The sequence below is a fragment of the Strigops habroptila genome, chromosome 18, assembly GCF_004027225.2.
Source record: "Strigops habroptila isolate Jane chromosome 18, bStrHab1.2.pri, whole genome shotgun sequence".
NCBI classification, from domain to species: domain Eukaryota; kingdom Metazoa; phylum Chordata; class Aves; order Psittaciformes; family Psittacidae; genus Strigops; species Strigops habroptila.
Window position 1 is genome coordinate 5988013 of NC_044294.2, and position 22660 is coordinate 6010672.

At 49.2% G+C, this 22660-nt stretch overlaps 1 protein-coding gene across 4 annotated transcripts in view; it reads right to left on the reverse strand.

Annotated features, from left to right (window-relative positions):
* Positions 1 to 22660, reverse strand: part of PPP1R12B (protein phosphatase 1 regulatory subunit 12B) — a 105749-nt gene that overhangs the window by 36290 nt on the left and 46799 nt on the right. For 2 of the 4 annotated variants that reach the window (XM_030473564.1, XM_030473567.1), the window contains exons 12-18: positions 22214 to 22339; positions 17012 to 17197; positions 16277 to 16462; positions 2843 to 2933; positions 2228 to 2398; positions 850 to 1033; positions 198 to 310 (exon numbers count right to left, since the gene is read on the reverse strand). In XM_030473564.1, coding sequence (XP_030329424.1) covers positions 198 to 310; positions 850 to 1033; positions 2228 to 2398; positions 2843 to 2933; positions 16277 to 16462; positions 17012 to 17197; positions 22214 to 22339 — 1057 coding nt within the window. The remainder of the gene's footprint in view (positions 1 to 197; positions 311 to 849; positions 1034 to 2227; positions 2399 to 2842; positions 2934 to 16276; positions 16463 to 17011; positions 17198 to 22213; positions 22340 to 22660) is intronic. The other 2 variants (XM_030473565.1, XM_030473566.1) reach the window with 2 other exon arrangements.

Sequence of the window (22660 nt, forward strand, 5' to 3'; positions counted from 1 at the left end):
GGGTTTTGCACGGGCCAGACAGGGAGGTGATGCCTTTGGACATGCATGTTTGACATGCCACTCAAACAGACCTGGACAGGAAAGGACTAATGGGAAATCAACTGCCTTGGAAAAAAAATGGAAAGCTTGGAATTGGAAGGAAATGTACCCTGAATGTTACAGGATGAGTTTCTCTTCTCTAAAGAACTCAAACTTACATCTTTTGTTGAGAAAATGATGCCGGTGCCTCTTCGCCTCTCTTTTGGCCGCCGCCTCTCCCGGATCGACTGTTTGTTCGGAGATCTGTCGTCCAAATCCTGGTCTTCACACTCTGGCCAAGCAAAGAAAGACTGCTTTGGTTTCAGTGACTTACATCTGTGCTTTTGCTAAGGTACTGGGGTTCTTTTCAAGCTGATCAAGGTCATCTTGGCTTGTGTTCTATTACAAAGGAGTTATCAAACCAAATGAAATGGAATCTTGGTGCCCTACTACATCTGTTACCTGCACTCCTTCCTTCATCAGAGGTTACCCTGGCTGTCAGCTCTCCCCAGATCATCCTGACTTGCTCCTATGGGAATAAGTACTAGGGGAATCACTCCCCCCAGCTCTAAAGTCCAAATGCTCCACGGATTACTATCTCATTTACTTATGCAAAATGGAAAACATCCCTTTATCCCTCTCCATTACAAGTAACAGGCTGTATCCTATGCTAGGATTTCCATTTAAACAAATAGCATTTGGTTTGTGAGGTGGCAGCTCCCCATCCTGCTGCCCTCAGAAGAGCAAGTAAACTTCCTCTCCCTGTCCGTACACATGGAAAGTTCTAAACCTCATGAAAATCCCTGAGCATTGCCTGTTCTGGGTACGTACCATTTTTCTCCATCTCTGTGGCTGCACCTCTGAAGTCTGCTGGGTTCACAGGGTCAAGACCTAGATACTTATTTGTTCGAGTCAGGTACGAACTTGTATAAAGGAGAGGTGCTGATGTTGAAGGAGATAGAGGTGTCGTAGGTTTGTCTGGTTGTGTTGGGCACCTTAATCGCCGATAGACAGTCTGTAAAGAGAGAACCATGACAGCAAGTAAGTAGAACGAAGAGGAACAGATTTGGGAGTTCAGGGAACTTGGTCATCTTTTGGAGTGTCATGTTTTCTTCACTGCTGCTGGGAGTGATGGTCTTCATCCACCTCATCACGTTCACTCCATCATGTGGGGATGAATGTTAAAAGCATTGCACAGCTCAATGTGGGAGCAGCCTCCCGGCACGGGGAACTCTGGGATCAACCTCTTTGTCCCTCCAGCCAATGGCAGGACAAACAAGTTATCTAATAGAAATGAAAGATTTTGAGTGAAAAACCAGAAGTGATGGCAGGGGGAGAAAACTGCTCTCTCTGGCTTTCCATTACACACAGAGCACATGGAAAAATGTGAGCACAGAGCCTCAGCTGAGTCTGCACAGCAAGGATGGATCCAGGCCATGTTTCTATCATTAGCCTTTTCATTCCACTTTTGGTGATCTACATGGTTTTATTTTCTGGCAAGAGACAGAAAAGTACAATTCCCAGTGGAGAGCAAAGGAGCTCCAACACCTATATACCCACATCCCTCCTGCAGCCTGCTGAAGTGAGGAACCAATCCTCTGTGTTATCATGGAATCATGGAATGGTTTGGGTTGAAAGAAACCTTCAAGCTCCTCCAGTTCCAACCCCCTGCCACGGGCAGGGACACCTTCCACTAGAGCAGGTTGCTCCAAGCCCCTGTGTCCAACCTGGCCTTGAACACTGCCAGGGATGGGGCAGCCACAGCTTCTCTGGGAAAAGTCTGTGCCAGCGCCTCAGCACCCTCACAGGGAAGAGCTTCTGCCTCAGAGCTCATCTCAATCTCCCCTCGGGCAGGTTAAAGCCATTCCCCTTGGCCTGTCCCTACAGGCCCTTGTCCAAAGCCCCTCTCCAGGTTTCCTGGAGCCCCTTTAGGCACTGGAGCTGCTCTAAGGTCTCCCCTTCAGGAGCCTTCTCTTCTCCAGGCTGCCCCAGCCCAGCTCTCTCAGCCTGGCTCCAGAGCAGAGCTGCTCCAGCCCTCGCAGCAGCTCCAGGGCCTCCTCTGGCCTCGCTCTGCAGTATTACTGCTTTCCAGCACGTCTGCCCCCCTTAAAATAAACAGACATCCCCAAAAGAACTTCTCCTGATCTCAGTTGTCCTAAATGGCTTCATTAGCTCTGAAACAATGAGAACTGAGGCCAGGAGGAATCACCTCCTCATCCGTGTTCCTGCTCCACCGCGAGCGGCTCTCCTGCCTCTCGCTGCTGTCCTCAGCGGGCTCGGTGCTCTCGGCTGTCCCGCTCTGCTGCTCCTGCGCTTGCCGCTCTGCCCGGGACCTGCTGAAGGTTCTCTCGGCCTCCTGAAGGTCTGTGAGGGTCACACCCTGCAGAGAAAGTCCAAGAGAGACTTGGTAAATGTGCACATTTCCGTTTCAGATCTTCCAGGTCAGTTTGAGATGCCCAGCAGGCCTCTGCCTGGCCAGGCCAATGGTTTATCTCCATGCGAACAGAAGGGATTTTGCTGCCTTTAACACATTTCTCAGTGTAGTGACATAAGCACTGACTCAAAGCAACCCAAACACACACGATCAAGCTACACACCAAAAGGTGTGTATACTGCAGAAATGAGAACTCCGAAACCCAACTCGTGTGAGCTTGGGGAGTGTTTTGTAATAGTTCTCTGCAGGACCTTTGGCAGAACCTCTCCAACACCATGTGAGGACAAGACAAGCCCCTTGTCCTAGGTAACAATGTCAAAGAAAATCCTGCCTTTCTATTCACGAGCTCTCTTCACCCTACACGCAAACATGAGTATTTCCATTCCTTACCTGTGTGGACCTGCGGGTCTGCCGGGCCTGCCTGGATCGTGCCTTCCTCAAGGATTCCGCTTCCTCATCCCGCACCGGAGTCAGATATGACCTGGAGAAAGAACAAGGGGCAAGAAGAGGTTAAACTAAAAGCAGATGCTCTGTGCTCTGCCCTCCTGCCTCTGCCAGCTCCTGAGCTATTGTTCTCTTCTATATGGACAAAAAGAATTTCACCTCCATCTACCACGACTGCTGCCTTCTGCTTTGGGACAACTTTCCTAGGAGTGCATGACACACAAATGACATTCTCCCTAGAGGCTCTAAATAAACTCTTCAGTGCTGGACATGTTCTGTTCAAAAAGGTGCAACTATTCAGTATGTGATTTGCTCCATTCCGTGTCATTGCAGCATTAGGAAAAAATATCAACCAACCCACAGAAACCACCTCTCATTTAGATACAGATCTCAGGAACAGAAATCCTGCACTGGCACATTCCTCAGACCTTCCTTCCTGTCATTATATTCATGATCATATTCCTGCAATCTGCTGTCTTCATCAATATGAAACCCATCGTGCTAGAAACCTGCTAAATGGCAGGCACCTTGTAGAGCGAAAACACCTTGATAAAAGCCATGAAATGAAAGAAATGACCTTCACACCCCCCGAGTAAAGCATGAAAACCACTTGGTTAAGATGCAGAGCTGGTCACCACCAGATTGCATTAAACCTGGGAGATTCCAACAGAATTATTCACAGGAAAATGCATAAACTGAGCTCTCTGCCCTGGCATTGCCTATGGAGGAACTGGAGAGGAACTCAGCACTGCTCTGGTCAGCCTGATTTCCATGCTGGTGGAGAGGCTTCCCTCTTAGGAAAGATTAATTAGACTGGAATTTTCAGCCTGGTGAATAGGGAATGATTATTCACACTGTCTCACTGTGCAAGGATGAGGGTGCCTGAAATTTTCTTTTGTAGGTCTACCTACTGCCACAGGTTAACAGAGTGTCAAAGATCTAGATATGGTCAAAGAACAATTCGCCAAGCGAGGGATGAACTTCTATGAAGGAATGAAGATCTATTAAGGAATAAGATTACTTTGTCCTTGGACTCTTCTCCTGGTTCTCCACCACTTGCACGGAAGAGGTAACGGGCTGAACAGATTTTGCATCTGATCCAGTATGTTAAAACATTTATGAGAAGGATTATGAACACTGACATCACCTGTAAACCTGGACCATCCTAAAACTATCTCCCATGATGACTTTTATCCACCTTCTCCATCTGGTGCTCAGCACTGGTTTAGCTGTGCACTCCACAGTTAGCAGGGGTTCCTCGGACTGTTTGGAGGTACATCCATGGGATCTGGTCACCTCACACGTCTTCTGGTGTTGTGGGACACACGTGAGAGTCTTCTCACCTAAAACTGGTGTAAGGATTCGACCTGATAAATCATGCCCCAAACTCCCCTGATCTCCAGAGAGCACAGGAGAGCACATAGGATCGATGCATCTCACTGCAGGCTTCTGGAGGAGAGAATCCTGCTCGGGGAGCTGGCTGTGATGGAGACATCTCCATCCGAGCTGGCCAGGCGCACAGAACTGCACTTCCAGGGTGCCATTCATCACCTTCAGAGAGAGCCTCCAGCACAGATCACGCGAATGCATTGCAGAGGAGCTCATTTCTTCCCATTGATTATCCCGACAGCCACACTAGCTGTGATGGATTCGCCAACATGGGAAGTGCCTGAAATTCAGGGGGCCGATTGCCTCCCAGGAACGGGCTGTTTCCTGAGCAGAAAAGCTGCTGTTTGATGAGGGAAAGCTGTGCAGCTCCTGAGTTTGCAGGCAAGTTTTTATGCAGTACACGTGTGCTACCCAGGTAATGGCACGTTAAGGAAACAATGAGCATTTTCTGCAGCTTTTGACACAAGTGGAATAGCTGCTATTTGCAGAAGTAATAAGCTGCCTGCAGCAAGAAGGCATTTGCAAAATACACTGCAAATGAAGTTCAGAGGAGTAGTAAGAAAAAATAAGTAGTTCCCAGAACACATAAACCAAGTAAATTTGTAGCTAACTGAGGTGGGCAACAGCTTGGAATCAGTGAGTTTACATCACGTACAAGGACGGAGGTGTGGAGGAGTTACATACATAGCATGGGAATAACAGGAGGAAAGATGAGACCTGCCCTTGCCTGAGGAGGAATTGGGCTCATCCGGCACCACGGGTGCTCAGGACCACTCCTGGTATGTGTGAGCAACACGAGGTCACGCTGACAGCACCTGAAGTACTTTTGCACACAAAGAAAATCCCAGTGAGCTCCCTGGCACTGGAGGACAAACCAGATTTCCACGGTGGTTTCAACCTAGGTTTGGCAAATCCATAGGGAACAGCCCAGCCGGGTGGGAAGGGGCAGGTCTGCTGGAGCACAGCATGGCTGAGGGGTTCCCCTCGTCTCGGTGTTTAGCCACAGCTTTGTGCTGAGGAGTGTACGGGAACAGCAGGAGATGAACCATTTGTGTCTCTCCCCCCGTCATGCTCCCAAGGCTGCGTTCCTTGGCTCTCCCAGGATTTATATAAAACTACAAACACGCCCAAACATCAGCAGCAGTTTTGGGTGTCCAACAGTGACTTAATCTCCAGCCGAGCCCGTTCTGCAAGTCAGAGTGGCTCAGTCTGGGCTGCAGCCTTTATCGATTGCTGACTTCTGGTTTCCTTCCATTTACCCAATCCCCAGCTCTTGGAGCTCACCCAAAGCCATTTTCCAGGCATGAGATAACTGAATATTCTGAAACAAGCCGGCAGAGCCTCTGCACAGGGACACGGCTGGTTTCTCCGAGTAAGCAGCTACAGCTTTTTCCTGGTGGTGAAAGGAGGTGGCTGGGCTGTACATCTATTTCAGATGCAAACACCAGACTTCACACCAGCAATTCAGTCATGTTTCTGCTCTGCTTGATGGAGTTTTTTTGGTGTGTTTGCTTTTTTTTTTTCCCTTTGGGGAGGAGGGAGGGAAAAGACGGGTTCTACAGTTGTAACTGATGCTTCACTTTGCTTGCAAGCTGAATGTTAAGCGGCGTGTGCTAAATGGGATGGAAGAAATAGAGAACAAATTCACTGCAAGGAGATGGCAAACGTGCTGCAGCCACAAAGCACGGCTGGATGACAGGGGGCGAGCAATACCCTGCTCTCCAGAGCAGAAAAACTGCAGATCGCAGCAAGCTGCAGGGACAGGCAGCAAATGGGGCACGAGGCGCTCTGCGAACAACCCACTGTGGGGTTAATTATGTTTACAAGAAACCCATCACTTCCTCCAGTGCAGCATCTGTGGCATCCTACTCCTTCAAGCCAGTATCATACGACCCAAGTGGATCTCCAAAGAAATGGTCCCGTGTCTTGTATTTTCTCACAATAAGCTTCCTGTGAGGAATACCTGACACCGGAGCAGCCGCCGTGCTGAGTTCAAGGCATGCGGAAAGCAGAACAGATTCTCCCCCGAGTTTTGGTTGCAAGTACAAGCAGCAGAATATAAATTGTGAGAGATGTGTACGTGAGAGTCAGCAGAAGCACTGCTGTAGTTTAGAGTTCCAGAGGCAGAGACCTTGTCCTGCTGCCACACGAGAGCTACAGGCTTTTGATTTGTGCAGCAGCTAGAAACAAGCTGGGACCTGAATGATGAATCTGGTTCCCATTTTCTTCCTATTTTCAAGAAAACACTTATTTTCTCTGTTGGCTCTTGGATGGGGCTTTGAGCAACTTGGTCTAGTGGAGGATGCCCCTGCCCATGGCAGAGGGTTGGAACTGGATGAGCTTTACGGTCCCTTTCAGCCCAAACCTGTCTGGAATTCTATGAATCAGGAGAGCGTGACACAAGATGGATCCCAACCGCTCATCACCATCTCAAGGCAAAAGGAGCTGCAATAAGATGCTAATAGAAGGAGAGATTCAAAGCAGGGCAGTGGTAAGCCTGGATATACAAGCTGGTAAACCACAAGAGCGTATCTGTGTGCTGGAGATCCTTCGCCTGAGGGAAAAAAAGAACCCCTTCCAGAGGGGTGAATGACGCAGGACAAGAAATGACAATCCTCTGTTAGCTGGTGCACAGGTAACAAGAGCAGACGATGAATTTCTCCAAGAAGTACAGAGCTTGACAATCGTTTTACAACACTGATCTCCTTTCCTGCCCTCCTGAACTCCTTCAAGCTCTTAGAGATTGAAGTGTTTGTGGCAAACACCATCCACCACCAGGCAGGGTCCTTTGGCTGAGCAACATCCCCCAGTCCAGAGAGAGCACCAAGAAGGGGGTAAGCTGAAGTTTGACATTGCCACACTTCAGTGAGCTAGCATGGGAAAGGCACTCACCTCAAAGACACTCACCCACACGTGCCAAAACTTGGCGTCAAATTTGGGAGCTAAAATGCTCACGAAATGCTAGAGCTGCCCTCTTGGCAAAGTGGATTCGAGGCGTTGTGTGCTGCTACTGCCACAGAAGACATTGAGACACCCTCCATGAGCTGTCATGGGCCACGACAGGTTCCCTCCATCCCCACCAGGTCCTTCTCCAACAAAGCCACATTCCCACAGCAAGCACAGTGAGAACACGAGCTATGCTTGATGTGGCTCTTCTAAGAGGAAAGTTTGCCGTGGGCAGGAGCTCTCCATGTTCTCAGCCTGAACGTTGTGATTCAGGAGTGACTCTGAACCACCCTCACTAGTCTGGAAACCACAGTGACAGACAATATGGGTAAGGGCAGCCAGGCACAGGTTTGGTTTCTTGCGCATGGAAAGCCACACAGATATTCAGACTCTAAAATGTTTGAAATAGCTGTTCTTAAAGTACAATATGACTATTCCAAACATGTCAGGATTTTATATCTTCATTGTATATCTATCGCTCTTACTTACATCCATATATATATGGATGTTATATATATGTGTATATATATATGCACACACTGAAAAAAGGAGGATAGGAAAAAATGCCCAGCAAATCCTCAAGTACTGATACTGTTCCCCTGGAAACAACTGGAAAAGTACAGCATCCCAGCAATGCATTCCTACAAACTGGAAATTTGCCATTGGCTAAGGAACTATCTCTAAGCTAGGGGAGGGAAGAGAAGCAAGCGCGAGTTCTGCAGGCAACGATGCTGACAGCAGCTCCCAAAATACAATTCCTTAAGTTGGATAATAAAGTATGTACCAGGCAGCAAGTTAATCTTTGACAAGCACATGGAAACTGAAAACTCTCCTGCTATCTCAGCCCAGCAAACGACAGGTTTCAGTGTTTCACCATGTCTATCCCTGTGCTAACGTGCTCTGCGCATCAGCCCACAGCACTGAAAGGACTCCTGAGAGACACTGCCATGACAAGTTGGCTGACTATAATTTGGGAAGGCCATTAACAGGCAGGAGAGAAGGATAACACGTCAGACTCTGCAAGCATGAGAGCTGGGAATGAGGAGACAGAGAGCCAGCCAGTGCCGAGTTATTTGATAAGCTGAGGACAGAGGGATAACAGGATCATGCTCTTAGAACATTTCACAGCTGGCTGAGAAAGGCTCAGCTCAGTATTCACCATAGCAGGCCTCTGCTCTTCTCTCTCCGGTTAGTCCTGGCTGTTGTGAGCTGTCGTGTTTCAATCTGGACTGTGAGTTCTCGACAAAGGGAAGTTTAAAGGTCTGCATTTCAATCATCTGTTTACAGTATGATTAGCAGGTTAACAACAGAAGATTAAATTCTTTATTTGCAACAGCTTTGCTTCACTCAACATGTCCAGGTGGTGATCCAAGAGATTAAAAGACTTGTGATCTTTGTCACTTGTTAATCACAAGAAGTACCCTCTGTCTCTGCAAAGCTCACGCTTTGATGTGATGTTTACGATGGGTTGAGTTTACACATACAGCAGCTGATGCTCTAAGAGCACTTCCATCATACAGCTCTTGATGATTTGGTGTGTGATTTCCCATCTGCCCAGGCTCTTTGCAAGCCCTTCGCAAGGCAGAGCTGCTCCTTTGGTGCTGTGCTGCTCCAGCAGCGAGCTCAGCCACCTCCTCAGGGGCTGGACTGCTGCAGTGCAAGGAGTGAGGGGTGCTCTGGTCACAGACCTGGTGGGAATGTGGCCCTGCTTGCTCGGTATTCTCTCTGCCAGAACAACAAAATACAGCACTGGCACCTACCAAGAACTCAGAGTTTGGAGCTGGGGGAGACAGCACATGGATTGGAAGCTTTTAAATGATTGAGGTTATCCCTTTGCATTGAAGATGCTCCGAGGGCTGGAGTTTCAGGACAACCGAGATCAGGAGAAGTTCTTTTGGGGATGTCTGTTTATTTTAAGGGGGGCAGATGTGCTGGAAAGCAGTAATACTGCAGAGCAAGGCCAGAGGAGGCCCCGGAGCTGCTGCGAGGGCTGGAGCAGCTCTGCTCTGGAGCCAGGCTGAGAGAGCTGGGCTGGGGCAGCCTGGAGAAGAGAAGGCTCCTGAAGGGGAGACCTTAGAGCAGCTCCAGTGCCTAAAGGGGCTCCAGGAAACCTGGAGAGGGGCTTTGGACAAGGGCCTGGAGGGACAGGACAAGGGGAATGGCTTTAACCTGCCAGAGGGGAGATTGAGATGAGCTCTGAGGCAGAAGCTCTTCCCTGTGAGGGTGCTGAGGCGCTGGCACAGACTTTTCCCAGAGAAGCTGTGGCTGCCCCATCCCTGGCAGGGTTCAAGGCCAGGTTGGACAGGGCTCTCCTGGCAGCTGATGAACAAAATGAAGGCAAAGATATGAGCGTCCTGCCTCTGTCAGTATTTTGCTTTCTCATTTTCAAGTGAGCCCACACAATTTGACATTTTAAGCACCCTCGAGCAGACCTAGTACAGCTTCCCCCAGAGCCAGTTCGGTCTGAAACAGAGCAAGAAATCCCTGAAAAACAAAAACAAGTCACTTGGCAAAAATCTGCATATTTGGAAAATGGCTTTTTGCAACTAAAGAATAAAATAGAATCAAAACTTGATGGTGATAAAGAAGGTTCTGAACTAGAGAAGCCTGAGGAGAAACGCTCCCTCGGCAAGTACAGCAGCACATCAGAGCAGACTCCGGCCGCCACCTCGTGGAAGCAGCCACCGAAGAGATGCTGAGAGCAGCTTCCTGGAGAGGAGCAGGGATCAGCCCAACTGAGTTACTGAAAACATCCCCAATATTAACAACGTAAAAGGTTTTCCATGCCTCCCGAGCTAAGATTATCATTTCTTAGCATGTGGCAGTGGCTTTGGGTCAATCTCAAGTGTCCACTATTCTCCGGGACAGAAGATGAACGAAGTTTGCTCAATAACTTTTCCTATAGAAATCCCAGGGTGGCAACCTGGCTTCTCCCCCTGGAACATCCACAGGTCGGTGCTGTGGAGCAAAGAATTGAAGGGAATAGCTGATTTTATGCTAAATTAGCTCTCAGTTGTACCATCCACAGTATCTCACAAATATTTTGGGTACATTCTTTAGTTTAATGGCCATTTTTGGACACATTTGCACATGTTGAAGTTAGGAGATGCCTCAACCTTGAACATCCAGGTAACAGTGTCCAGCTGGAACTGACCCTGGCTGCGGAACTGCATTACACAAATGTGCTGTTAGACACAAGGATTAAATGGGTGAAACACGACCAGGGTTAGTAAGGAGGGAGGAACTGCACACAGATTTGGCATGTAGGGATGGGAAAGGCAGATTTACCTTCTGCTTGCTCCATGCTGTCAAGCTGCAGTTCTTTTACATTGGTTAGCTCAAGTGGTCCCTGCTTCCTCTCCTTGACCATTCCTGGAGGATCCCACATATATCCCTGCTTTGAGCCGGGCTCCCCCCACAAAGCAAATGCCAAAACCTCCCCCTTGCCCCTGGATGCAGTGTCAGCGGGCGGCTGAGCTCGCAGCGGCACGTCTGCTCATCTTCCTCACAGGAAACAAGGCTCAGCCTCAGTGACCCCCATCCCACACCTCGACCTTTTCCCAAATGAAACCGCAGCCTGATTTCCGACAGAGCAGGAGCAATCTTGCCTTTTCCCAACATGGCCAATCCAAGGGGCCGCAGAATTCCTGCCCTCCCACGTCACCTCCACCCTCAGCCTTTCAAAATAAGGCCAACTTTATCTGAAGGAGATTAGCTGCAGGAGGGTGGCAGAGAAATGCTTTCAACAGCAGGTGCCAGATGATTGTTCAGGCCTTGGCAAGAGGGAGAACTCTTAACTTTCTGTTGCCCACTGTGTAGTGTGGACGGGACCCATCCCTTGGCAGGGAGCAGGACCTTGCACAGCATCCCCAGGGACCATTCCCAGGAGAACTAAAAGCACTCAGCTCTATGTCAGTCAGCGATAAGGATTATGGAGTCAGATACTCCTGAAAAAGTCCAACGTGGTGGTGAGATAACGCTCACAGCTTCTGCTAGCAGTTCCTCTCAAGCGACATTTAAGCACCCTTTGAATGCAAATCCCATAGTTTAACATTGACAGAGATCAGGGTTCCTTTATGGTTTGGTTTGATAATAAGGGTTAAGAGACACTACGGGCACCTGCGCTCGCCCTCGAGGAGTCATGCTCTGAATTTGGACAGGACAAGAATCACGAGGTGAAAGGACTTGCCAAAAATTCATCCAACTACTGGTGGAGGAGGATTCAGTTATTAATATATTATTAATATATGCTGCTATAATTAGCAGCTGGATCCTCAGAATGAAGGAACGCAGAATGAAAATCCAGTTCCTCTTGGGAATGAAGCAGAAGAGAGCTGGACACATTTACCTTGCACAGCAGTGAATGTTCTTCAGCTAGGAAAGATTTCCAGGGGAAACTTTGGAGGGCAAGAGCCGGGTCGAGCAGAGCATCAGCCCCGAGGCTGCTGAGAACACAAACCCACCTCAGTCCTGCTCTGGATTTAACTGAGGAACTGGTCAGAATACGTTCAAAAACCAGGAAGAGAGGGATGTGTTTCCTGCCTCTCACAATTCATCTGCTGCCAAGTGCTACCACCTCGCTGGAATCTTCCTGAGGAATAGGAAGAACACTCACAATCACAGAACGCGGTTGGAGAAACACACTGGTGGTGGGGAGGGATAAGAAGGTCAAATTAAAATCCTAATTCTTTCAAACCCAGGCCAGATTGCACATTCAGGAGTGTCCTTTCAAACTGGTCACACAACTGAGAGCACAGACGTGCCTTTCAGAAGTTGTCGGGCAGAGCTTGTTGTGCCCCACGTGGCAGCCAGCCCCAGGCTTAGCTGCGTGGTGGCCTTTCAGTCTCTGTGGACAACCAAAGCCTCCATAGAACTTGAAAGGTTTCAGCGAGACCCCGACCCTCCAGACCTTCCTTTCAGCACCAGCTACCTCATGGCACAAGTCATGTTCTAGCTTGGTAGGATCTCTTGCGGGCTACACTCCATGCACCGGGGACACAGCTCCAGGAAGCCTCCAGGAACCTCTAGAGAGGGGCTGCAGTGTAGGAACCCCAGGAGGAGAAGCAACCACAGTGCCCTGCACTGAAACTACATGGACAAAGTCATGGATGAACTTTAGGGATGGGCTGTCGGTGGCACTAGAGGCCACTGTCATCCTGGATGAAGGTGGATAATCCATTGGGCTGCAACCAGCACGACCCCCCCATTCCCCACCACCTACTTGCATCAAGTGGAAACCAAAAGGGTTGTGCACCAGGAAGAACAGGGTCCATGTGTGATTTGAGCAACCTGGTCTAGTGGGAGGTGTCCCTGCTCACGGCAGGGGGTTGGAACTAAATGATCTTAAGGTCCTTTCCAACCCAAACCATTCAATGATTCTATGATCTACTGGAGGCACGGCATCCACGCACTCGTAATTCACCCTTAGCAGAGGCAGTGCTGCTTTGAGTTCAGCTGGACACACATTCGCAGCGTGAAGCAGTTTGATGCTGGCAGGAGCTCATCAGAACGGGCAAAGAGCAGCGGTGCTCAGTGCCTGCAGAGCGCCCATGGGAAACAAAAGGAAATTGCCTGGCAAATATATTGACTTGGAGGGTGGCACGAGGCCAGCCCCGGGCAGCGGCACAGCGCTACAGAGGGAGGCAGCTGGGCATGTAAATAACCACAGCAGCAGCTTGCTGAACCTCCAGACATCTGCTGCTAACACCAGGCAGCGATTTGCAGGTAGATGAACTGCATCATGTTCCCCCAAAAGTGATCTCTCCCGCACTGCCGCCTTTTCCGCTTTTTCTTTCCTCCCCTTTCTAAGGACCTGAGGCTGGAGCCGCACCATTTTCCAGCTACCGGAGCGTGTGCTGACCAATTTAGCTGGCAAACAAGCAGCAGGTAAAGCACCATGGATGAAACTGCAGAGTACAGCATCCAGCTCTGGTGGCAATAAACACCAGAGGGACGTGGAGCTGCTGGAGCGAGGCCAGAGGAGGCCCCGGAGCTGCTGCGAGGGCTGGAGCAGCTCTGCTCTGGAGCCAGGCTGAGAGAGCTGGGCTGGGGCAGCCTGGAGAAGAGAAGGCTCCTGAAGGGGAGACCTTAGAGCAGCTCCAGGGCCTAAAGGGGCTCCAGGAAACCTGGAGAGGGGCTTTGGACAAGGGCCTGTAGGGACAGGCCAAGGGGAATGGCTTTAACCTGCCAGAGGGGAGATTGAGATGAGCTCTGAGGCAGAAGCTCTTCCCTGTGAGGGTGCTGAGGCGCTGGCACAGGGTGCCCAGAGAAGCTGTGGCTGCCCCATCCCTGGCAGTGTTCAAGGCCAGGTTGGACACAGGGGCTTGGAGCAACCTGCTCTAGTGGAAGGTGTCTCTGCCCGTGGCAGAGGGTTGGAACTGGAGGAGCTTTAAGGTCCTTTCCAACCCAAACCAGTCTGTGGGTCTGTGAAACACTAGCACAGGTCAGTGTAAGGGTTGGTGGCCACCAAAAGATGCAAAGCAGCACCCCAGAGCACTTCCCAGCCGTTCCTCCCCAGACCCATCAATCCCTTCTGCTTTAACCTTTTGGCTTCATGCAGATAATTTAAGGCCACAAGTTAGGCGACATCCCTGTGATCTAATATTAGATGATAAGCTTGTTTATGTTTTTGTTGCTAAGAGAAAGCTGGAGCTTTGGAAACACTGAAGCAGACCAAACACTGCTGCAGCAGCTGCCGGTGGGAAGCGAAATCCATGGAGTGCTTCCTGACAACTGCTTGCCATTCTCCTTTTCGGTTTTATTTTACTGGACTTGGTCTGCTTCCAAACTAAGCTTTTCCCATTCAGGTGACCCGTCCTGTTTCTCTAGGTCCATGTTTCCTAGTACAAAAGGCACAGGCAGCTTCCCAGTCAGTAAGCACATCCTGCTGTTGGAACTCACATTCATAAGGAAGGTTCCCTCCACCCACAAGCACAGTGCATCATCGCTGTGCTTCTTCCTCCCCTCAGCATCAATCTAAGGTGGGAGGATTTGTTCTGGTGCTTCTCTTTGCATTACCATAATCCACAGGAGATGGTTCTCTAATAAAAATGCAGGGGACAAACAGATCTTCTATAGTATTTATAGAAACTGATTTGGCAAGAAATGCCAATGCGGTAATATTAATAGATGCTCTTTGGGGCATCTACAAGTACAGTCACCGTCAAGTTCCCTGTCTGCAGACTGTGCCAAAGGTCTAGTGGGCTTTGTGGAGCTAAAGCTTCTGCAGCTTGATTCTGGGCTTGCTAAAATGGAGACAGTGTTGTGAAACACAAAGTGTGAACCAAGAGCACAGTCCTCACTCTGTTCCTCCTCTGCACAATCTCCCTTTGCACCGGACTATCTTTTGGCAGCTCATCCCAATGCAATTGCATGTGGCACTAAAGCCAACCGACCTCTAGCAAAACAACAAGGAGCTTACCCATAATATTAAACATGAGTGTTCTTACAGACAAAGATACTCTGGAGTAGCTATTTCCAAGTACGTTCCTGCCCAGGGCATGGATGAAGGCAGCTCACCTGGAGGCTTGTGATAGCAAAGCACTCCCTGTGCTGGCTCTGGAAAACAAGCCCCACCAGCACTGGAGGTGTGAGTGTTTCCCAGACAGCACAGGCCACCTTCTCCCCGGCCACACTGCAGCTGAAGCCAAGAGCAGCCTGCAGCAATCCTGCCCTCCCTCCTCGGGAGCTCCAGCACCCTCAGCTTTGCAAGCGGATCATTTCCATTATTGCTTTTCACATCCTTTGGCTTCAGGCCATTTCAACGTGTCAGAGCACTCTCTCCACTCAGGAAGGTCTGTATTTTAAAAAGTTATTATTTGAGTTTGGAAGGAGCTGATTAGTGAAAACACCCCATGAACTGGTGGCTGCTCAGAAATACACACTTCATCTGGGTTTCATTTATCACCGTTTCCTTTCACTGATGCCAGCAGAAGACACGGATTTTGCAAAAGTTTATTCCTGTTTGCAGGAATAAATACAGATCGTTTGCTATTCTATCCTAAATGCACGATTCCTTCTGTACTTCAGTGCAAATCTCCTTTGAGAAGAGCACCGGCTACCCCAGATTTATATTTCCTCAGTCTTAAAATACCATCGTATGATAAGAAAGAAATACGACAAGCAGATCTAGAGTAATTAAAAATGCTGCTACTGCTGGAATAGCCCAGGGTGCAGATGGCAGATTTCTACCTCTGTGCTAAGTCTTCCTCTCAAGTCAATGCAAGCTGCTAGAGCATGGATCACCTCCTCCTGTATCACACATCTACTCGTTCCAGGAATGTTTGTTTTCTCCCACTAACTGCAAAGGGAATCCAGGGGACTTGTGCAGCAAAGACATCTCCATTGAGGTACATAACTTTGCTGAGCAGAATCAGAGGGATGGATTTTATCCAAATGAGTCTCAGTCCAATGCTCTTTAGATGGGATTCATGTTACAGAACCTACGGCAAGCAGCTAGTGGGCCGTCTGTCCCGGGATGGTGAGGCGCTGGCACAGGGTGCCCAGAGAAGCTGTGGCTGCCCCATCCCTGGCAGTGTTCAAGGCCAGGTTGGACACAGGGGCTTGGAGCAACCTGCTCTAGTGGAAGGTGTCCCTGCCCGTCACAGGGATGGCCTTTAAGGTCCCTTCCAAACCAAACCATTCTGTGACTTTATACATAGAGGCATTAGGGATTGAGAATGTTCCATCCCTGGCTGTATTCAAGGCCAGGTTGGACAGAGCCCTGGGCAACATGGTTTAGTGCGAAGTGTCCCTGCCCACGGCAGGGGGGTTGGAACTAGATGATCTTAAGGTCCTTTCCAACTTTAACTATTCTCTGATTCTATGACTACTGAGGAAAAAGGCTGAGACACTGAAAAGACAAGTAGAAAAATCACGGAACTCAATTTAACCTACAAGCCAGCGACGAGCCGCTTTAAAACCTTACGCTGGGGCAGAGGCAGCAGCCTGTAACTCCCCGTGACAGTTCTTACACCCCCACCATCAGCACCACGTGAGAGCTGATCGCGAGGAGGACCGACACACACCGGCACTCTGCTCACTGACCTTCGGCGCTCCCTGGCTTCCTCAGCTGAGAAGTCCTTCCCTGCGGTTGAGGCAGCGCCGGCATTCGCAATACCGTTAGCAGAGCCGAGTACAGCACGGTTTGTGATTACACCTAGGGGGGTGCTAGCAGAGATGCCCTCTGTATTTTTCTCTACAGCAGAATCAGTTTGTTGCCTGAAAGGGGCTCTGAAATAGAGAAGACATAATGGAAAGCAAAGCAAGTGAACTCAAGTGCTGACCCAGAGCGGCCGCCTCAAGGGGAGGGAGCACGGACAGCTCATCCTCCTCGCTCTAGACTCGTGGTTTTGCAGAGAACAGCACACAGTTAAATGAGTAGAGGAATAAGCAGGAGGAATTCACAGTCTTCACATCCCTGTTTGTAGCAAAAATGATTAGGAAATGTACCTGGTGAATGAGCAGAAGGAATGAACTCCAAGAGCTTGTACGCTGAATGCCCAAGAGCAGCCTCAGCACCGCATGGTCTCTATGAGGGTACCAAGAGGCCACAAGTGACCACTCCAGTGAGAGAAGAAGCTAAGTAAGGTCCCAGACGGGCTGTTAACTGCCTGCTGGTGCACACACACTACTGAAACTGTCCAACACAACCATCCTGGGATTGCTTATCAGCGCTTCCCGCATGGAAGCCCACTTCCAATCCACAATCCACTCCATAATCTAGAACTTCCAACCCAAAGGCTGATTTTCTGCAGCGTTATCTCAGCTGTGAGCCGTTACCTGGTATACTGGCGGGCTGATGCAGTAGTGTTCTCACCGAGAGATGTGGGGCAGGAAGAGACAGGTTGCCACGGGGTGCCCAGTGAGGTAGATGAACCAGTGGTAGTGGGTGAGGTAGCTAGAGATGTATTGCGACTGGCTGAAATGTAGGGACTGTTGAGGTCACTACTTCTACCAAATGAAGCACTGTAAAACATCACAAAATCACGGCCTTCAGAGCACAGTCAATATTCAACAGAACATCCCCCCAGCTGGGCTCTCAGCTGGAAAGGGAGCAAGGATTACATCTTAGCAAAACGTATGGAAGGAGATTAGAGTACCCCGGAGCAGCAGCACCCTCCGAGCCGAGCCCAGCTGAGTTCTGGGGAGAGAATAACGGTGTGGAGGTGAATCGGTGAAGATCAGGGAAGAGCAAACCCTCCAGCAGTGCAAGCGGCGCACACGGAGCACCCCTGTGCACTGGGGAAAGGTAGAGACAACGAGCAAGGATGAGGTTGCTTAAAGCAGGGAAGGAGAGAGTGACACAAGCAGGTCCGGCTGCATCACCTCCAAAGGATGCGCAGGACTTCCAGTTTTAAGAACCTATTTTGAGTGGCTTTAAGCTCTGGCAAAGATGATCAGTTCGGGTGTTAATTTTCGTTAAGGCACGTGTGGCACAAAATCTGCATTTCTGGAAAACAGCTGGAAAAACTGTTCAAAAAAGTACTCCGAATGAGCAAGGGAAATCCACATCTTGCCAGTTTAAAACAAAACCCTGCAAACCATTCTTACTGAAAAGCTCTAAGCGTCGAAGTGCTCATACTTCAGAGAAGAGACAGGAGAAAAGGAGCAGGGCTCTCACCTCAGGATGTGCCCTGGGGCTTTTCTGGAGGAAATCCACCCTCAGTGGGAGAAGTTGCACATCCCCTAAATACAGACCTGATGAAATCTGGCAAACTCCTTATCACATGTGACAGAGCCACACACATGGGCTGCTCGTTGTCTGCACAGCACAAGGGAGCACCCATGCATGGTGCAGGGCCCTGCCATGCCTTTCCCAGCAACTGGTATTCCAGTTGCTACTGGTCAGTCTGGGCTGTCTGCAGGATCAAAGGCTGGAAGGCTGCCTCTCACCTCCTGCATCCTAATGACTCCCATGCCAGTGCACGCGGAGGAAAGTGCCTGCACCAGGAATAAAAGCTGACCTAAAGGAAAAGCAGCCCAGGACAAAGAGCTGCAGGTTTATGGGGAAGCCAGGGACAATGGACTGGAATGGGAAGTCAATGCTAGAGCAAGAGTCAGAGGTAGCAGCCCAAGGCTGGAATAAAACTTGAAAGGGGCAGGACAACAGCCAAGGCTGGAGGTCAGAGGAAGGATCCAGCCCAATTCACTTAGACACCCCATTTGCACATCAGTTTTACATGCCAAGGCCCCAGACAGCCAAAGGAGAGAAGGGGGCATCCTGGAAGGTCTCCATGGGGAGGAACCTTACATTAGGGCTCTTCAGTTGATGGCTGCTTGCCACCTCCAGGTCACAGAGGAATAAGCAAGTTATTGTCACCAGGTAGCAACCTCCAGCAGACCCTAAACAACGCTTCCTCTGGAAAGCAGGTCCCTGCCCGGGGGCAGGAAGTGCTGCTGGAAGCAAGTGCCTCCCTTCTTGGCTCTCTGCACCAGAGGAAAAGGCCAAGCCCTGGAGATGGGCTGGGAGGAAGGTGGGAGCAGGGAGCAAAGCCTGGCTGGGGTGGGCGTGCGGAGCAAGCGGCCGTGAAGAAACGAGTGTACGGAGGAGATGATGGGTATGAAGTGTGTGCCAGGGGAAGGAACAGGAGAAGCTGTAGGGGAAAAGGTGGTGGCAACCCTGGGGGTATCAGGGTTGATGTGGCACCATCCAAGGAGAACCCAAGGTTAGGGCACGAGGGGTGGCTGCAAAGAAGGAAAGGAACTTGGTCAGGAAGGGAGGACATGGGAGGGTTATTAAGACCTGACAATGACTGGCTTTCAGAAGGGAAACGAGAGAATAGAAGCAGCACCAGGTGCCTGGGAGAGGACAGCTTTGGGGGAGCTGAGAGGGGAAGGAGCAGGAATGGAGGCAAAGAGCATGGTGATGGTGTTGTGCCAGCTCCTACGCACGCACCCTGGGTCAGAGAAACGTGGTGCTGGGGCAACACGGGCAGGCTCCTGCTCCAAGGCAGCCAAGACATTGCCAATCCCACAGGAATTCACTTCCCCATCCTGTCACCCTGCATGGGGGGCACTGCACAGCTTGAGGGAGACTCCAAGGCAATTTATTCAACTGTTCACAGTTGATCTGAACAGGACCGGAGGATTGCAACAAAGAGGTTAGCTGGGGAATCCTGTTACTTATCAGCTGTGTTCATATGGAGCTGTAAAAGAGGGGAGTATGAATTTGTGCTAAAGAATTCAACATTAGAAATAAAACAAGGTGCTGACACATTGCTTGCTACTCATTCCCTAACATCATCACCATAACCAAGCCACCAGGGAATGAGCAATGACATGGAAAGCAACATTTCACATCGATAAAAAGAAATACTTCTGAAAACAGCTAAGGCAAGTGAATTCCAAACCTGAAATCCCCTCAGAAAGCTTCCCCACACACTCCTAAAAAAGATCTGCACAAACCACAGAACTGGTTTGTTTGTAACACACTGCCGTGGGGTTCTGCAGAGACCAAAACAGGATTTGCTCAGGGAAGGGGGCCACAGTGGTGGCCTCAGGAACAAGGGTCACGTATAGCCCCTGGCTCCTGAACTGGGGATTGCTGGAAGCAAGGACAGTGTGGGAGGTGGAGGACTGCTCTTCAGGCTGTTGGCCTGACTGGCTGGGATGGGCCTAATGTGGCCTTAAAAACAGTAAGAAAAGAGTATATGCCAATATGTAAAGAGATCCTAACTGTGTGAAAAAGTGGTTTCATTCTGGTGCATGTGATCCCTTCCCGTGAGGCACCACGTAGGCTGACGGCATGGGCAGGATGCTGAATTCATTCCATCTGCTATGCCAGTTTTCCTCCAAATCCTTTCATACACAGAACAAGTGAACTGGCTGTTTGAAGGCCAGTATGCACCAAACTGGAGAACAGGCTGTCAGCAGGGTGCTGTGGTGGGGGCTAGTGGTACACCCGTGGAGAAAGCAGAATGAATGAGTCTCTACCCTTACACAAAGAGCTCTGACATTGGCTTCACCTACAGCTGAAGAACATCTGCAGCATTGCTGAAAGTCAGCACTCCCTTTTAGAAGAACATCTTCAGATGATCTGTTGCTGTTGTTTATCTTTGGGAGTCATATAAAGCACTTAGAAAACATAAACAGGACATGGTGAGGTAAAGGGGAAATGCAGATTACAGAGGTCAGCCTCTCAGTAACATCCAGGTATGTCATGTTCACTTTAATTCTTCCTCTCTCAGAACAAGCTTTTATCTTTTGGAGTTGTGTTCAAAGTTTTGTTAATACTTTGAAAGAGCTTATCCTTAACAGGCAGCCAAGTTCCCTTCCTCATCTTAGAGGCTGATGCACAAGGATGGAGAAATCAGAGGTTCAACAGGATTAGATTTAATTTCTCTGTGCATTTCCTATAGAAAACCAGATGGGATAGAGGTCAAATTGATCATGGTTTATCTGTTTGCACATAAAATGCAAAACCATTGACCTCCTTAAAAAAGGTGCCCTTCATTCCCACCTGGCAAAGCTATTCTCTGCAATCGCTTGTAAACCAACACTCCTGTGAAAGGCCTGAATTCAGCCTTTGCAGCAAGAAATCAGTGTTAGTGAAGTACCACTGCCAGCCAAAGCCTTTGCTAGTCTCTGAACAGTTTAACCAAGGAAATACAGTACAACTGTGTGAATGTAGGACTAAATCTGGCTCTGGCTTAGCCCAAATAAACAGGCAATGTCTGCAGAATGTCAAGGGGCAGCATGTGAGTGACTGGCCTGTCTCAGACTAGGGAACAGTAGGGCAGTTTCGAATGTAATCTGCTGCAGCTTGTCAGACTGCCTTTAGAGACATGCTATGGAGGTTGTTGGCCTGTCATCATGTCCCAGCATAGATGTGAAGTCACTGGAATGGATCAGCACATCAGAAGTCTACTGCTTGAAGTGGCTGTGTCACCTTCTGTGGAAATGGGTCTGCGTGTGCTCAGCAACTGGACAGACACATCCTTGAGCATGACTTACCTCTACCAGCACAAGTACTGGAACACAGAAAAACCTGCCCCTTCCCAAAGATCTCAAGCAATTGTCCCATCTTCAGGACAGTTGTTTAGTTCAGGGTCTAGAATTTGCTAAAACACGCTCTAAAACCTGGAAATATTTCTGGCTTTCTCCTTAAGCCCAGGTCAAGTGCCTGTGCAGCGTGACATGTTTATACCTGTGGTTTTAATGGGTTCCACTATTAGCTAAAATAAAGGTGAGGTGGTGGCACTGCTCTTGCACAAAAGGCTGATCCTCCTTCTCACAGCTGAGGTGAAAACTCAGTAATGTAGTATTTGCATAACAGAGCAGGGCATTCATTCACCTCATTCAGAGACAGCCATTAGCTGGTACTTCAAAGAAACTGAGCCTCTGCCTTCCAAAGGGGTACAGGTACTGCAAGTTAAGAGAAGTTCTGCCCAGGATGCTCTCCTGATGCTGCTGGGCTACCAACAATCAGCCTCTACAATACACTGTACAGAAACTGCCTCCTTACTGCAACAAGAAAACAGTTGGAGACATCAGCCTTGCTCCTTACAGCAAGTGCTGTAAGTCACGCACAGAACCACTGCCACTTTTCTGATAATGATGCCATAAACACGGACTAATATGAATGAAAATTAGAGATAAGCTGCAACTTACCTGTCAATAGCTCTCTGAATAGTGCTTTCAGACTGACATTACTTCATTCTGCTTTTATCATCGATTTTTGTTCTCTAACCACAATACTAGCCTAAAACTGCGAAAACACTTGCCACTTGAATTGTGTGAACAAGAGTGTTTAAATTCAGTTCAGCAATTTTCAAAACAACAGAAGTGATGGCCTTCAAAAATACCCTTTAGCACGGCAAATGGCAGCAAACCTGAATCTGTATTTCCTGCTTTCAGCAGAAGAGGGTCCCACAGCCAGATACACTGATGCAGTGAGCAGCAAGCAGGAGGCTGAAGCTTGGGAGGCTCGTTGAGAGTGGAGCTGCCTGCCTGGGAACACAGGTAAGCCAGGACTGGACCTACCTTTTCAAGTAGGTAGACACGTAGGTAGTAGGTGCACCAGAATGAGGAGCTTCGTTTCCCTTTGACTCATCCCTCCACGGCTGCCGGGTGTAGGAGCCGCTCCGCACCAGGTTTACAGCTGATTCCCTGATGCAGGACAGAGCACAGCGGTTGTTCAGAAACACTCCTGGAGTCTCTTTCTGGCTCCTTTCCAGTTCCACAACACAAATCCTTCCCTTACACCTCTGTTGTTCACACTGACACAACTCCCTGTAACAGCCCTTCCGGCCCTACCAGCTTCAGGTGTATTGCTTAAGAATCACTTTTGCATCAAGAGGGACAAGATCCTTTTTAATCAGAAAACTTGCAATTGAAATTTAGATTGCCCATAAAAGTCATTTAACGTATTAAATGATGTCAGCTTATATTCTCTCTGCCATCTTATATTAAGCAGCACTGCAGAAATAC